A 14,027-nucleotide genomic window follows, 5' to 3' on the forward strand; every position below is an offset into this window, starting at 1 on the left:
ACGGTCCAGGGGTCCATCTGTGCTAATGCTCACAATAGAGTCCCATGTTTCCCCACCGACACCCCCTCGGCCCCTCAGCTGATGGCCACTTGGTGGTCCAAGGCGGGAGAGGGGAGGAGGGAAAGAAAAGCACTAAGGGAGCTAGTTCTTGATTCACAGCCCCCAAGCCACCCCTGCCCAAAAAGCATCCTGCCATCCAGACTTGTGCAATCACTGAGGGCTGGAGTAAAACCCCCTCCCAACCACACCTCCTGGGAGGCTAAGGGTCCAGGGCATGGGGGTGGGCACAATTAAGGAGAAAAGGTAAAGAAGCAAGTTAAGTGAAGTGGGACAGGCAGAGGCAGAAAGATTTTCCTGGTCTCCCCAAGTGAACATGGCCCTCTATCCCTTTCACCCTTCAGGTCATGGGTCTAACACGGCACCTGTACAATATGCCACTGCTTACCAGACCAAGAGCCTCTGTAACCACAGCATGAACCAGTCCTTGGCATGGAGCAGGACTTAAACACAGGAACTGAGGAAGACAGCAGCACCACAGGGTGGCTAGCTTGCAGCTCTGGAACCAGGTTACCTGGGTTAGTGGTACTAGGGGTTGAACCAGGGGTGCTGTACCACTGAGCTGTATCCCCCAGTCCTTTTTTTTTTTTTTTTTTTGAGACAGAGTCTTGCTAATTTTCCTAGGCTGACCTTAAACTTCTGATCCTCCTGCCTCAGCCTCCCTAGTCGCTGGGATTACAGGTGTGTGCCCATGCACGGGGCAAGGCTGCCTGGGTTTGAATCAGCTCTGCCACTGAGCAAGCTAGGCCTAGTTACTTACACCTCTGGGCCTCGGTCCTCTCATCTGTAAGGGATGATAATGGTACCTGTTTCTTAGGGTTGTTAAGAGAACCAAATGTGTTAATACAAGTATGCAAAAGCACACAAAATGGTGGGCAGAGCACATGGTAAATGCTCCGACAAGAGGAGGAGGGGACTGAGAGGGATATGCAGCCCTGGTCTGCGTGTAGTGGCCAATGTCCTGATATGGAGTCTCCAGCTTGTGCTGACGCCCTGTGGTAGCTAGCCACTCTATAGACACCACATCAGGGCCTTCCACTTCCTCCTCTCACTTCTTATTTGGGCACTACTGACGACAGAGACTTAAGCTGGGCCATCCCTGCTCTTCTAGGGCCTGGCAATCATGGTAACAAACAGCCTGGGGGATGGTCCCTAAGGCTGGGTCCGAGAATGATGGAGCACCGCTCCATCCAACTCTGAGCCCCCACTCTGCTTGGGCACATTCCCAGCCCCATGAGTCAACCTTACGGTAAGGATCTGTCTACTGGGAAAGCGGCACCTGGGCTCCAGCATCCCGAGCTGAGGACAGGTTTATCCAGCAGAGACCACCAAGGAGGGACCTCATAATTAAGTCTCCTGCTTTCAGGTTTTCCATATTTTCCCTTTCGCCTTAAACATGAGAATGGGAGACAGCCTCTTTCAGCACTTCTGAGATAACTTGAAAAGGAGAAATTCTGGGTCCTCTCACTCCTTGAGGGCTTCTGCGCAGTTGGTACAAGGATGTCTACTCCCTCCGTCTCTGGGGACCATGTTACTCCCCATGCACAGCCTCACCGCCTCTCTCCCCTGGCCTAGAAGACCCTGGATTTCGCCAAATCTTCCCAAAAAAGTTCTTACAGAGACCCCCTACTGTGCTACCTCTCCATGAATCATTAAAGCCATCCATTCCCAAATTTCAAATCTCGTGCAATACCTCCTCACAGAACCCCCTCAAGGTACTAAGGGCCCCGCCGGGGATGCCCTAGCTCCGCCTCCCCGCGGCTGCTAGTTTTCCCCCAGCGTTCAGCGCTCTGGTCTCCAAGTTTCCCCAGTACCGCCAGCTGTCGGATGCTGTGGGCGGGGCTCCAGGGCAGCGGCCCCCGCCGGGGGAGGAGCCTACCGCACCGGGGGCGAGGCCTCTGAAGGACGCCTCGCTACCTCTCCGAGCCTATAAAGGCAGGCCACACGCGGCCGGTTCGGCTGGCATCCCCCAGCCGCCGCCAGCGCCTCGGAGTGGAGCGACCGCCGCTTCCGAGGGGCGCCCAGCGCCGGAGCCATGACCCTCCGCCGACTCAGAAAGCTGCAGCAGAAAGAGGAGGCAGCGGCCGCCCCGGACCCCGCCGCTGGGACTCCGGACTCGGAAGTCGCTCCCGCCGCTCCGGCCCCGACCCCGGCCTCGGCCCCCCCTGCTGCAGCCGCCACCCCTGGACCCACCGGGGACGAGCTGTATACGGCGCTGGAAGACTATCACCCTGCCGAGCTGTACCGCGCGCTGGCGGTGTCCGGGGGCACACTGCCCCGCCGAAAGGTGCGTCCCCCTCAAACCCTGCGCCCCCAGCCTCGTTACCCAGCAGTGTACCTTCCTCAGGGCTCAGCTGATCCCCACACCATTCTCTCCTAGTAGTCCACTGAGTCCTCCACCTTCCACCTCGCTGACCTGGGTCGACTCCCCTCGTTCTCCAGAAAGCGCAACCCCCCCACCAGCGGCCCCCGCTGCTCTGTGGCCCCCGGCTCAGTGCCGCCCCCAGTCTCGCTGGCTCTCAACTCCACTCCCCACGCGCCGCCGCCCCATCTCCTCCTTCTCTCCTGCCCTGATTCCTCCCAAGCATCCCCTTTTTCCGACTACCTCCTTCGGGGGTTGCAGCCTCCCCTCCACCCCGGGTCCCGCCTCCTGGTGTCCAGGTGTCTCGGAGCCCCCAGGACTCCCTTTGTCCGGGCTTCTCTACTTGCAGACGGAGGGGTGAGGATGGGGCCCCATTGCTCGCCCCAGACAAGTTGAGGGTCCTAGAGCCCTGGAGTAGGAGACTGGGGAGGGGGCCGCGCCGCCTGAGTTCACACGCTGCCCAAGTGCTCAGGGCGTCGTGGACCCCAGAGAGCACACCCTTCCGAGGGGGTGCCCGGGTTCCTGAGCTAAAGCGTCTGATGTGCGGGGTGCCAGGGCACCGCTCCCTGGACTTAAGGCGGACCGGACGCGGTGGGAGGGGTCGTGGGGCGCTGTGGGGCAGGAAGGATGCGGGCCTCGCCCGCCCTCTGCGTCTCCCCCTCCGTGAGGCCCTTCCTCTGACTCAAGGGAACCTGAGCGCTCAGAAACAGAGATCCAAGACCCTGGTTAAGGAGAAGGGACTGGTGGCCTTTCCCCATGCAGTCCCCCTCCTCCTCTCCTACCCCCCATCACCCCCCACACAATGAACAGCTTGTTGAGAATTTGCATTTTATGAAAATCGGGATGAAAGACAAAGGGGTCTCTCTGTGCTGCCCAGTCCTTCTTCCTTGTTGGCCCGTTTGGGAACTGTCCCCACCCATAAGGCTAATCTTTAGTTCTGAAGAAAGAGAGCCCCCTTCTCTTCCTTGTCTTGGGGCAGCTTGATGGCAGGGTTAACCAGAGCACAGACCCGGAAGGCCCTGGGCTGTTTTGGCATGTGAGGAAAGGGCTGGAACCAGATGGGGCTTCCATATTCCAAAATTTTAGGGAGGGAGATTGCTTTAATTTATCAGGGACTCTGAAGATGCAGGGATCTTCAACTTTGTCGTCTCTTCACCCCAGAACAACCCCTTAAGTATAGTGAGACTTACTGACAAGTTTGACATCTTCAATTTTTTTGTTTTGTTTTGTTTTTTGTCCCAGAAAGTAAGATACCCAGGTGTAGTTGGGCACACTGGCTACCTGCAACTGAGATCCACAGCTGGTCCCTGGAACAGGCTTTATTCTAGGAGACTTGGCACTTTTGTCCCCCACTCAGCCATGTTCAGGTTAGAATTGCCAGCTCTTCAAGCCTGAGTTTCTTACATGAGCTCTCCTAAGCCACTCACTGTCTGGCTGAAAAATTAGATAGAGACCAGACTGGCCTTGGGTTCCCTGGAGTACTTTGATAGGGGAGCCCTGTATTTCTTAGAATCCCACTGAGGAAGAGCCCCGGCTTCAATTTTCGTGGTCTGAAAGACCTGAACCCCCCCAGTGATGAAGACCCTTCTAGAGTCATGACCCCGCCCCAAACTTGGAAACCAGCAGGAGACCTAGGGGTTTATGCATATGAAACCAAGGAGGACAGTTGTGTCCCTGCAATCCCAGGTGTTAAGGAAACCCTGGGAATGATATTAATAGTTGCAGTAGTGGCAAATAATTATACCAGGAACAAAGCAGGTGTGGATTTGGGAAGAGACAGACAAACAATGAGAAACGGGTTGCTGTGTCCAGAACTAGAGGGACATCCCAGAATGAGGTTCTCAGCATCTGCCCAAGGGCAATCCCCCTCTCACCTGTCTTTACTGTCTTCCCACCTAGGGCTCAGGATTCCGCTGGAAGAATCTCAGCCAGAGTCCTGAACAGCAGCGGTGAGTCACCCTCACCAGCCCTTGCTATGGTCCAAAAGAATGAAGTGCTGGGGTGGTAGGCAGGGGGAAGCAGATACAGCATCTCAGCCCAGCCTGGGGGAGTCATTCTCTTACTCTTCAGCATGGCTCTCCCGCTGGGAGTGAGGGGCAGGTGTGGGTGTGGGCTGGCTGAAGGGGTGGCAGAGAAAGGAGGCATGGATTTTTGAATCATTAGGTACTCTTCAGCCCACCCCCAGTCCCTGCCAGTTACCCCTCCCTGGAGAAAGGTGAGATCTGGATGATGGGTGGGGGAAGTAGGGGTAATGTTCTAAGCCATGACTCCAGGACTTCTGTGAAGCTGCCTGGTCCAGCAAGTCCAGTGGGGTTCCAGCCTGTGACATCCCTTTTAGGAAAGACCTAAGGTGTGGTACTCACCACAGGGCCTGGGAGCCCATAGTTTCCCTTCTCTGTCCATGACCCATCCTTGATTTGAGTCTTGATTTCTCTGAAATGGACCAGCAAATTATGATCTGCTGGTCAGATTGGCCTGTTTGGCCCATGACTAATATAAAAATTGTCTATATATATTTTATATATATATATATACATATATATATATGGAGAGAGAGAGAGAGAGAGAACATGCCACTCACCGTGGTACATGCCTATAATCCCAGGGATTTAGGAGGATGAGGCAGGAAGACTGCAAGTTCAAAGCCAACTTCAGCAATTTAGCAAGGCTCCAAGCAACTTAGCAAGACTCTGTCTCAAAAAATAAAAGGGCTAGGGATATTGCCCCTGGGTTCAATCACTGGTACCAAAAAACCATTTTTTCCAGGACTAGGAATTGAACCGGGCTTCATGCATGCTAGGCAAGCACTCTATCACTGTGCTATACCCTCCAGCCCTTTTAATTTTGAGTCAGGGTCTCACTAAGTTGCCCATGTTGGCCTCAAACTTGAGATCCTTCAGCTTCAGCCTCCCAAGTAGCTAGAATTACAGGCATGTGCCCAACTCATTTTTCAAAAATTAATCAATTTTTTTTAGGATACTGGAGATTAAATCCAGGGATGCTTTACCACTGAGCTATACCCCCTGCCCTTTCAATTTTTTATTTTGAGACAGGGTCTAAGTTCCCAAGGCTGGCCTTGAACTTGTGGTCCTCCTGCGTCATCCTCCTTAGTCACTGGGATTATAGACATGCACTAACCAGCTCATTTTTATATTTTTAAGGTGTTGTAAAAATAAAAACAACCATATATATATATATATATATATATATATATATATATATATATTTATTTATTAAGAGAGAGAGAGAGAGAGAATTTTTTAATATTTATTTTTTAGTTCTCTGCGGACACAACATCTTTGTTTGTATGTGGTGCTGAGGATTGAACCCTGGCCTTATGCATGCCAGGCGAGCGAGCTACCGCTTGAGCCACATCCCCAGTCCCAAACAACCATATATAACAGAGGCAGTATGGGTCTCACAAAGAAAACCTAAAATATTTAACATCTGGCCCTTTGCAGTTAAGTTCACCAGTCCTTCCAGAAACTCAGAAAGCCTGACACAGAACTTCCAGACCCCCTGGGCCTGCCCCAGTACACACATTGGGGGCCGGGGTGGATAACAAGGGACCTGCCCTTCAGGGTGAGGGCTCAGATGGGAGCTGGCAGTGCAGTTTTGAGGGAAATATCTAGGTCAGCCTAGAAGTTGAGGGGCCTGCTCTCTAGGTCCTTTCTGAGGTCCTCAGACTCAATTGAAGGGGCCTTAGGAGGCTGCTTTAACTCTGCCTCTGGCTGGCGGGAAGGAAGGGGGTGGGGATGGGCAGAGGAAACTCTGGGCTCCCCCAGCAGGCCAGGACCTGGAGTGGCTCCAGACCATTGTGTCCAGCGGGCAGGCCTTCAGTGCGGGAAGGGGCGGCCTCAGGCTCCCCTCCCCCAGCCCCTCACATCTGGTGGGCTGGCCCCACCGCAGCTGGGAGGAGCAGCTGTGGTCTGTGCTGAGCCTCGTGACTGGCCTCTGGGGGTGGGGCCGTTCTTTCCCCTGAGCTCTGTGGAGCTGGAGGAGGCTCCAGGCTGGGGCCGAATCTGGGGCCTCAGCTTGTCAGTGAGTGATACTTGGAGCTCACTAGAAGACTGGAGCCTTCTTGTGTAGTTGGCCCCACAGGGGCCAGCCATTGCCAGTGCCTCCATCCCCCACGCTCCATGGGCACAATTTGCTTTAGGTCTGGAAAGGACATTCCAAAAATCTGTGATGACTGTGAGCTGTCACTGGAGACTGTTGAGTCTTTTCTAGATGTTCTAGACCAGACTCCTGCCTCCTTGGACACCTGAGGTCTAAGACTGCCACAATCCTTTAAATTTTAACAGTCTTGATTCCTATGTCTCCCACAGGAAAGTTCTGACTCTGGAGAAGGAGGATAACCAGACTTTCGGCTTTGAGATCCAGGTGGGAAAAGCTGTGTACAGAGGGTTGACAGTCAGGAGGCCAGTCTGAGGGATGCATGAACCTATCTGTCTGGCCTTGTTTGTTACAGACTTATGGCCTTCACCACCGAGAGGAGCAGCGTGTGGAGATGGTGACTTTTGTCTGCCGAGTTCATGAGTCCAGCCCTGCCCAGCTGGCTGGACTTACACCAGGTGGGACCTGAGCCCAGGACACTGGGCTCTGGGAGTGGGTATGACCTTTCTCCCAAGGAGAGGGATGAGAAATCGCTCCTAAAATCAGTCTTCCTGCCTCTTCCTATTTTGAAAAGACCAAAAATAGAATCCAGGCTTAGGATCCAGGCAAAATTTACCATTCACTGTGTGATCTTGTGCAGCCCCATCTGCAAAATGGGGTAATAACACGTCCACCCATCACAGTGTGGTGAGGGATTCCCTGGGCACAGAGCCAGGGCCTGGTAAGTGGCGGCTGTTGCTGCAGGGCTACCAGCTGCTTCCTGCTGGCAGCCTGGCAATCCAGCATGGGCAGGAGCTGGGGAGAGGCAGCATTCCACTGAGTCTGCCTGACATGGGGTCAGGGCCTACCCTGTCCCAACCTGACTCTAGTCTGGGGCACCTAAGCATGTCCTCTAACAAGAAAATGATGCCTCTGGTAGAAGACCCCTGAGATCCAGGCAGAATCCCCAAGTCCCAGAAAGGGGCAGCCTGGGACTGCATGAATTAACTTCACCTGCTCCATTCTGTCAAAATTTTTGTCCCTTACCTCATTGTGTACTTACTAGCAATCCTTGGATAACTTTGCAAAGTAGTTTCCCACCCATTCTTCCTCCTAATCATCCCTGAGGCAGTTCCAGCAGGGTTCCATACTCCTTTTTTACAGATGGGAAAGGAGCTTAGAGATGCTGGCCTGCCCTGCCTGGGGTCAGAACCCCTGCAGTGGCACTGGAGACCGCTCACCTTGGGTCCAGTGTTGGTTTCCAGTGGGGGGGGGGGAGAGAAGTTGGACAAATACCTTTATTTTGTTTGTTTATTTTTATGTGGTGCTGAGGATCGAACCCAGGGCCCCGCACTTGCTAGGCAAGTGCTCTACCGCTAAGCCACAATCTCATCCCCCTGCCTTTATTATCTTTTTATCTATTTTATTTATTTATTTATTTCTACTTCATTTTTATCTACTTATTCTGGATGCTACTTAGTCTTTCCTGTCTTAACTGAGTCTCACATCAGGCTAAACAGAAATAACCAGCTCAAGGGGCAGCCCAGGGCCCTGGAAGGGCTCAGCCTTTGGGCACAGAGTTTCCAAAGGGTGTTGGGTATGTGAGAGTCTAGTCCCTCTGAGGTCGCAGGCATCTAAGCTGGGGTGCTAGATCTGGATAAGCTTGTGATCACTGCGGAGGGAGGAATGGCTGTGATTTTGTGATTATGTGTTTTGGATAAGGTAGAAAAGACACCCAAGAGGTCTCCCCAAAACAGTGAAGGATTTGGGGGAAGAAGTTCAGGAGTATTCCTCAGGGGTATCGCTCCTCTCCTTTCTGGCCAAGGTAGAGGACTAGAATTCTTCCCTCATGCCCTGTGGAGCAGATGCTGACCACCTCTCTGCCTGGCAGGGGACACCATCGCCAGTGTCAATGGCCTGAATGTGGAAGGCATCCGGCATCGGGAGATTGTTGACATCATCAAGGCTTCTGGCAACATTCTCAGGTATGCACAGGTGGGATGCCTGGTGCCTGGGCTTAACCTCTCATGTTTCCTCAGCCTGTGGGCTCACTCAGACTTTGGTTCTCTAACTCCTCAGACTGGAAACTCTGTATGGGACATCAATTCGGAAGGCAGAACTGGAAGCTCGTTTGCAGTACCTGAAGGTGGGGAACCCAGAGTTCGACCAACCTCCACTGTCCACTTCCCAAGCCCCTGCCCTTCAGGCCCCACCATTTTACTGGTTCATTCAGCCGCTGACCCTCCTTTAACCTTAAGGTTTCTTCAGTCTACTCCCTGACCCCTGTCTACACCCACGTCCTGCTGGTTTAGTGCTAGCTCCTGACAGCGGGGCTTGGTGTGTCTTGCAGCAAACCCTGTATGAGAAGTGGGGAGAATACAGGTCCCTAATGGTTCAGGAACAGCGACTGGTGCATGGTAAGTAGACTGAGTATGTGAAGGACCACTTACTGCCTTTCAGACACCCAGGTCTGTGCTTCCCCCTCATAACCAGTGAGCTACTGCCCCCTCCAAAGTGAAGAAGGGTTTGTTTAGCGGCTACTTTGAGTACCACACTGCCCTGGGCTGATGCACACATATTTTTTAGTTATTTTCAAATCCTTATGACACCAGGGTCACAAACAAGATTTAAATAAGCTCTCTTGTGTTGGTATCATCTCCATATTCCACATGAGAACACCCAGGCTCAAAGAGCTTATTTAATTGGGAATTGTGGTGCTCGCCTGTAATCCCAGTGGCTTGGGAGGTGGAGGCAGGAGAATTGGGAGTTCAAAGCCAGTCTCAGCAATTTAGGGAGAACCTGTCTCAAAAATAAAAAAGGACTGGGGATGCGGCTCAGGGGTGGAGTGCCCCTGGGTTCAATCCTTGGTACAAAAAAAAAAAAAAAGAGAGAGAGAGCTTATTTAAATCTTGTTTGTGACCCCGGTGTCATAAGGATTTGAATTTATAATTGCTGTTTTACAGATGGGAAGCTGGGATTCCCAGTGGAGCCTTGCCAGAGTCACATAGATAGTCAATAGGAAGGAACTGGATCTCTTACCTGCTTCCCCACCCCCCGCCCCTATCCCCAGCAAAGTATGCTTTGGCCCCAGGCCTTAGGGGCCTCCCTCATATCTTCTGTCCTGGCAGGCCTGGTGGTCAAAGACCCAAGCATCTATGACACTTTGGAGTCCGTGCGCTCCTGCCTCTACGGTGCAGGCCTGCTCCCCGGCTCCCTGCCCTTCGGGCCTCTGCTTGCGGCGCCCGGGGGTCCCCGCGGGGGCACCCGTCAGGCCAGGGGCGACGCTGAGGACGCTGTCTACCACACCTGCTTCTTTGGGGGCACCGGCACGGAGTCCCGGGCGCTGCCGTCTCCGCCGCCCCCGACGCGTGGCCCCGGCCCGAGCCCTGCAGAGGCGCCAACCTTGGTGCCCTGCCTCGGGCCGCGGGCCACGCTGAGCCGCAGCGCTAGCGTTCGGTGCGCGGGCCCCAGCGGGGGTGGCGGCGGGGGCGCACCGGGCGCGCTCTGGACTGAGGCTCGGGAGCAGGCCCTGTGTGGCCCTGGCCTGCGCAAAACCAAGTACCGCAGTTTCCGCAGACGACTGCTCAAGTTCATTCCCGGACTCAACCGCTCCCTGGAGGAGGAGGAGAGCCAGCTGTAGGGGCGGGAGCGGGTGGGGGAGCTATTTATTTATTTATTCGTAAAGGCCAGTGCTCAAAGTGGGGTGGTAGCGCAGGGCCCAAAGGACCCCAGGAGCCCAGAGCAGCGGGAGAGGGTCCTTGGGAGCCCTGGCCAGCCTGATGGTTTCTCTGCTTTCCTCGGCAAAGCAAGGGAGCCCAGGCCTCTTCTCCCATAAACCACAGTGGGAGTCAGGACAGGTGGAGAACAAGCATTCAGGGGCGGGAGAGGTTTGGGGACCAAAGATGAATGTGTTATCCTCCAGTCTGGGTCAGTAGTGCCTTGTGGGGTGTCCAGGAAAACTCCTCCACCTAGAAGGGGGTCCCTGCCCCACGAAGCCCTCTCCTCAGCTTTACTTGCTCCCAGCCCCCTTAGCCTTGGGGAGAAGTGGCCCTGGGTGGGTCATTCCTCTACCCTACACACAAGCTATTCCAGTGGATCAGAGGGCCCTGAGGGGGCAAGGTGCTGGTCCCTTCCCTCTGGCTTGACCCCTAAGGGCTTGGCTCCTCCCAAGGGCCTATAATTAAGTTGGATCCTGCCAGGAGGGGGTCCTGGGTTCTGTGCCCCTTGGGGAACAGGATTGGGCATGTTCGGGTGGGATGGGGACTGCTGAGACTGCTCCACCATTTCGCCTATGTTGCTTCTGAAACACAAACTGTATAAAATTGACTGTTTTTTTGCATCTGTGTCAGTGTGGTGACTGCCTGAGGGGGAGGACTGGGCTCAGCAAGCTCTGACTTCATCGCGCACCCCCCTCCAAACACATACACTCACACGCACTATATTTACACCTCATTTTCTTGCAGCCTGAAGCCAGAGAAATAGTCTGGGAGGTTTAACCTACATGTATGGGCCTGAATGGGGGCCCCACACCCTCTTCAGAACAGTGCATCTTAAGCCTCCTTCCCTGAGTACCCACAACAGCCTTGTCTAAAACCCTTCACTATCCCTAAATCCCAATGTGAATACTTGCTTCCCTTTTTCTTTTCCAGCCCTTCAGGTCTCCCTGTAGGGACAAAAGCCAAATCAGCAGGGCACTTTGCCATATCCACCCAACAGCCTGTCTCTGGCCCAATTACTGGTCACCCCATTTTTCTAGAGCTCCTCAATGGGAAGCCATACTTCAAAAAGGAGATTCTAACTCCTGTGCTGCAGTGTCCGACCTCTGCCTGCCTCCTTATCTTGTGCCCCCCACCCTTGCTCCCTGCTTTGGGACTGGATGCTGGCTGTCCCTGGCTTCAGGCCCCTCCCTCTGCACCACCGGCTCTTCCCAAGGCTGACTCCTCCAGTTGCGTGGCTCTGCCTTCCCACCTCAGCAAACATGCAGTCGCCCTCCTCTGACACAGCCCTCTTTTCTTTCCATCACAGTAAGCACTGCCGTCCAAACTGCCTGAGTTCTGACAGGTTCTGCTTTTTGCCTGCCCTGCCCACCTAATAGGTTGCACACATTTACAGCAGGGCCCAGGGACTGTTTCTGTCTGAGCCACTGCTTTATTCTTACCCAATCCTAGCACAGTAGGTCCTCAATACAGTGTGCCAAAACATCTCCCAAGAGGTGATCACCACCTTCTTTGAGGTAATCTAGGGCAAGTGAGATGTCCTAGGGTCACACAGCAAACTAGCAGTAAACTGGGCCTGGGGCTTAAGACTCTAGTGCTCCTCCCTGACAGTAACCAGCAGACAGTTGTGGTTTCAAGAGAGGTCTGAGTGGACCCTCCCCTGGCCAGGCCACCTTCCCACACTCTCCCTCCTGCCCCATAGTGCTGGCCTCCTGAATGGGTTCCTTGCTGCTTCTCTTTCCTCTATCTTCCATCCTTCGCCATATAGTAGTCAGGGCAGTGTTTAAAAAAAAAAAAAAATCACAACCCTCTGCCTAAAATCCATTATGGCTTCCCCTGAAATAAAAGAATAATCAAACATTTTATCATGGCCTATCCATAACACATCTCTCTGAGCAGATTACAAAAGCCATCCTGTTCTCTTGGCTAACAACAGCCACACAGACCCAACCATTTGGCAAATGGCAACCTTTGTGCAGTACCCAGACTCTGCAACTATATTGGGATGAGACTCTCCAGGATCTGGTCTCTGCCTCTTCCTCAATTTCAAATACGTTCTCTTTCCATATCATTTATTTATGTATGGGGCTTCAGGGATTGAACCCAGGGATGCCTTAGCACTGAGCCACATCCCTGGCCCTATTTTGTATTTTATTTAGAGACAGGGTCTCACTGAGTTGCTTAGCGCCTTCCTTTTGCCGAGGCTGGCTTTGAACTCATCATAATCCTCCTGCCTCAGCCTCCTGAGCTGCTGGGACTAAAGGCCTGTGCTGGCTGCCATAACACTCTTCTTTTCAAGATGATTCTTCATCATCAGGTCTCAGTTTAACATTACCTCTTCAGAGAGGTTTCCCTGATTTGATCTGATGTCATTCCTGTCCCCATTATTCATGATCTCCTGTACCCTACTTTTTTCTTTATAGTACTTTCTTTCAATTTGTAACTATACCACATCTTTTGTTATCTGTTTTTTGCCTGGTGAGACAGGACTCCCAGGTTTGTTTAAAGTCACACCCCCAGGGCCTAGCCCAGAGCTTGTCTACTTATAGCAGGTGCTCAGTAAATGCTACTGAATGAGTGGATGCCTTGAGGCCAACCCTGTTCAGGTGTAACCACCATCTCTCCACCTCAGCCCTGCAAGGGGGTGGCCCCCTGTGCTCCATCTGTAGCTGGCATCTGTGGGTCCCTCCTGTGAAATCCCTCTGGGGCAGGGTGGTGGCTCCAGACAGGCATCTGCACCTGTCTGCCCTATTCTCCCTTGTCCTGAGAAGACAAGACATTTGGTGAAGAAAATGGAGCTTCCCCAAGCTCCATGTTTGCACAGCTGCTCTGCAGTGAGGACAAACACCAGCTCTGGGCTCAGGTCAGGGGAGGGGCCCCACACCTTTGTTCCCAGGGCCCTGGCTGCCAGGAGACCAGCTGCCTGGCACAGCCTTGCACCTTACTTGGAGTTGGGGCTCAGAGGCCTCCCTGGCTTCCTTCTTCCCAGGCAATTGCTAGCCTGTCACCCATAGCCTGTCCCCACCCCTGCTGTGCAGCTGGCCTGGGGAGGGATGTCGGGATCCCTGACCCAGGCTGATGGGGGTTCCTGGCTGCCTAAGCACACCTAGGGGAGGGGGAAGTGGTCTAGGGTGGAGCCAGATCCCACCTCTCTGTGGAGGGCATGATGGCACCCGAACAGCAGCCTCCTGCCGTGTAGGTGGATGACAGGGAGTGACTAATGTGCGAGCTGTGATGCTAAAAATTAACCCAGGGATCGTGTTTGGTGGAGGGGTGGGGGTGGATAGGAAAGGAGCAGGGACTCGTAATATTGTGTGGCCGGTATTCCCCCTGCCCTGCCTCCCTCTCTCCCCTCCCACCAGCCTTCTGCTCCCCTCAAGCCTCAGGATTCTGGGGCACCCCTTCCCCCATCCCAGACAGGGTCCCCAAAAATTCCAGGAGAGAAAAGTGGACTCCACTCCAGGTCTTGTGTGGGGGGAGGACATGGCCCTGTAGATGAGGCCATGTCTGAGGTCCCTGAGGAGCCCTGCATCTGCCCCACCTCTCCAGCAGAGTGGCTTTGTGCCCCTCAGCTTGGGTCAAGGGCAGTGGGGAAGCAGATCAGCCAGGGCAGAGAGACAAAGGCAGCTTCCCAACAGCAGGCCGGCAGCTGCAGAGAGAAAGGATCGGGGGCTGACTCCCAGAGCACCTCCATGTACCTCTCACTTCGCAGTATATCTGACAGCTGTATATCACTGCCCCCATTTTACAGATGAAGATACAGAATGAGAGAGGTTAAGGTAACAGGTACCTGGCAG

The 14,027-nt window shown here is 53.8% G+C and overlaps 1 protein-coding gene across 1 annotated transcript; it reads left to right on the forward strand.

Annotated features, from left to right (window-relative positions):
- The first annotated feature begins 1,909 nt into the window (after positions 1-1,909).
- On the forward strand, positions 1,910-10,844 carry TAMALIN (trafficking regulator and scaffold protein tamalin). Its single transcript, XM_081309136.1, has 8 exons — positions 1,910-2,344; positions 4,319-4,368; positions 6,748-6,802; positions 6,891-6,993; positions 8,406-8,499; positions 8,594-8,660; positions 8,865-8,931; positions 9,643-10,844. The coding sequence occupies exons 1-8, from the start codon at positions 2,093-2,095 to the stop codon at positions 10,152-10,154; spliced, it is 1,200 nt and encodes a 399-aa protein (XP_081165262.1). The 5' UTR covers positions 1,910-2,092; the 3' UTR covers positions 10,155-10,844.
- Positions 10,845-14,027: the final 3,183 nt, after the last annotated feature.

This window comes from Spermophilus citellus, assembly GCF_964194105.1.
Source record: "Spermophilus citellus genome assembly, chromosome: 10".
Taxonomy (NCBI): domain Eukaryota; kingdom Metazoa; phylum Chordata; class Mammalia; order Rodentia; family Sciuridae; genus Spermophilus; species Spermophilus citellus.

Excerpts from the sequence above, each read along its gene's own strand:
- TAMALIN (XM_081309136.1), top strand. The coding sequence starts at position 2,093 with ATGACCCTCCGCCGACTCAGAAAGCTGCAGCAGAAAGAGGAGGCAGCG. Across the intron at positions 8,500-8,593 it reads GCTTCTGGCAACATTCTCAG|ACTGGAAACTCTGTATGGGA; the intron begins GTATGCACAGGT and ends CTAACTCCTCAG. Across the intron at positions 8,932-9,642 it reads GGAACAGCGACTGGTGCATG|GCCTGGTGGTCAAAGACCCA; the intron begins GTAAGTAGACTG and ends CTGTCCTGGCAG.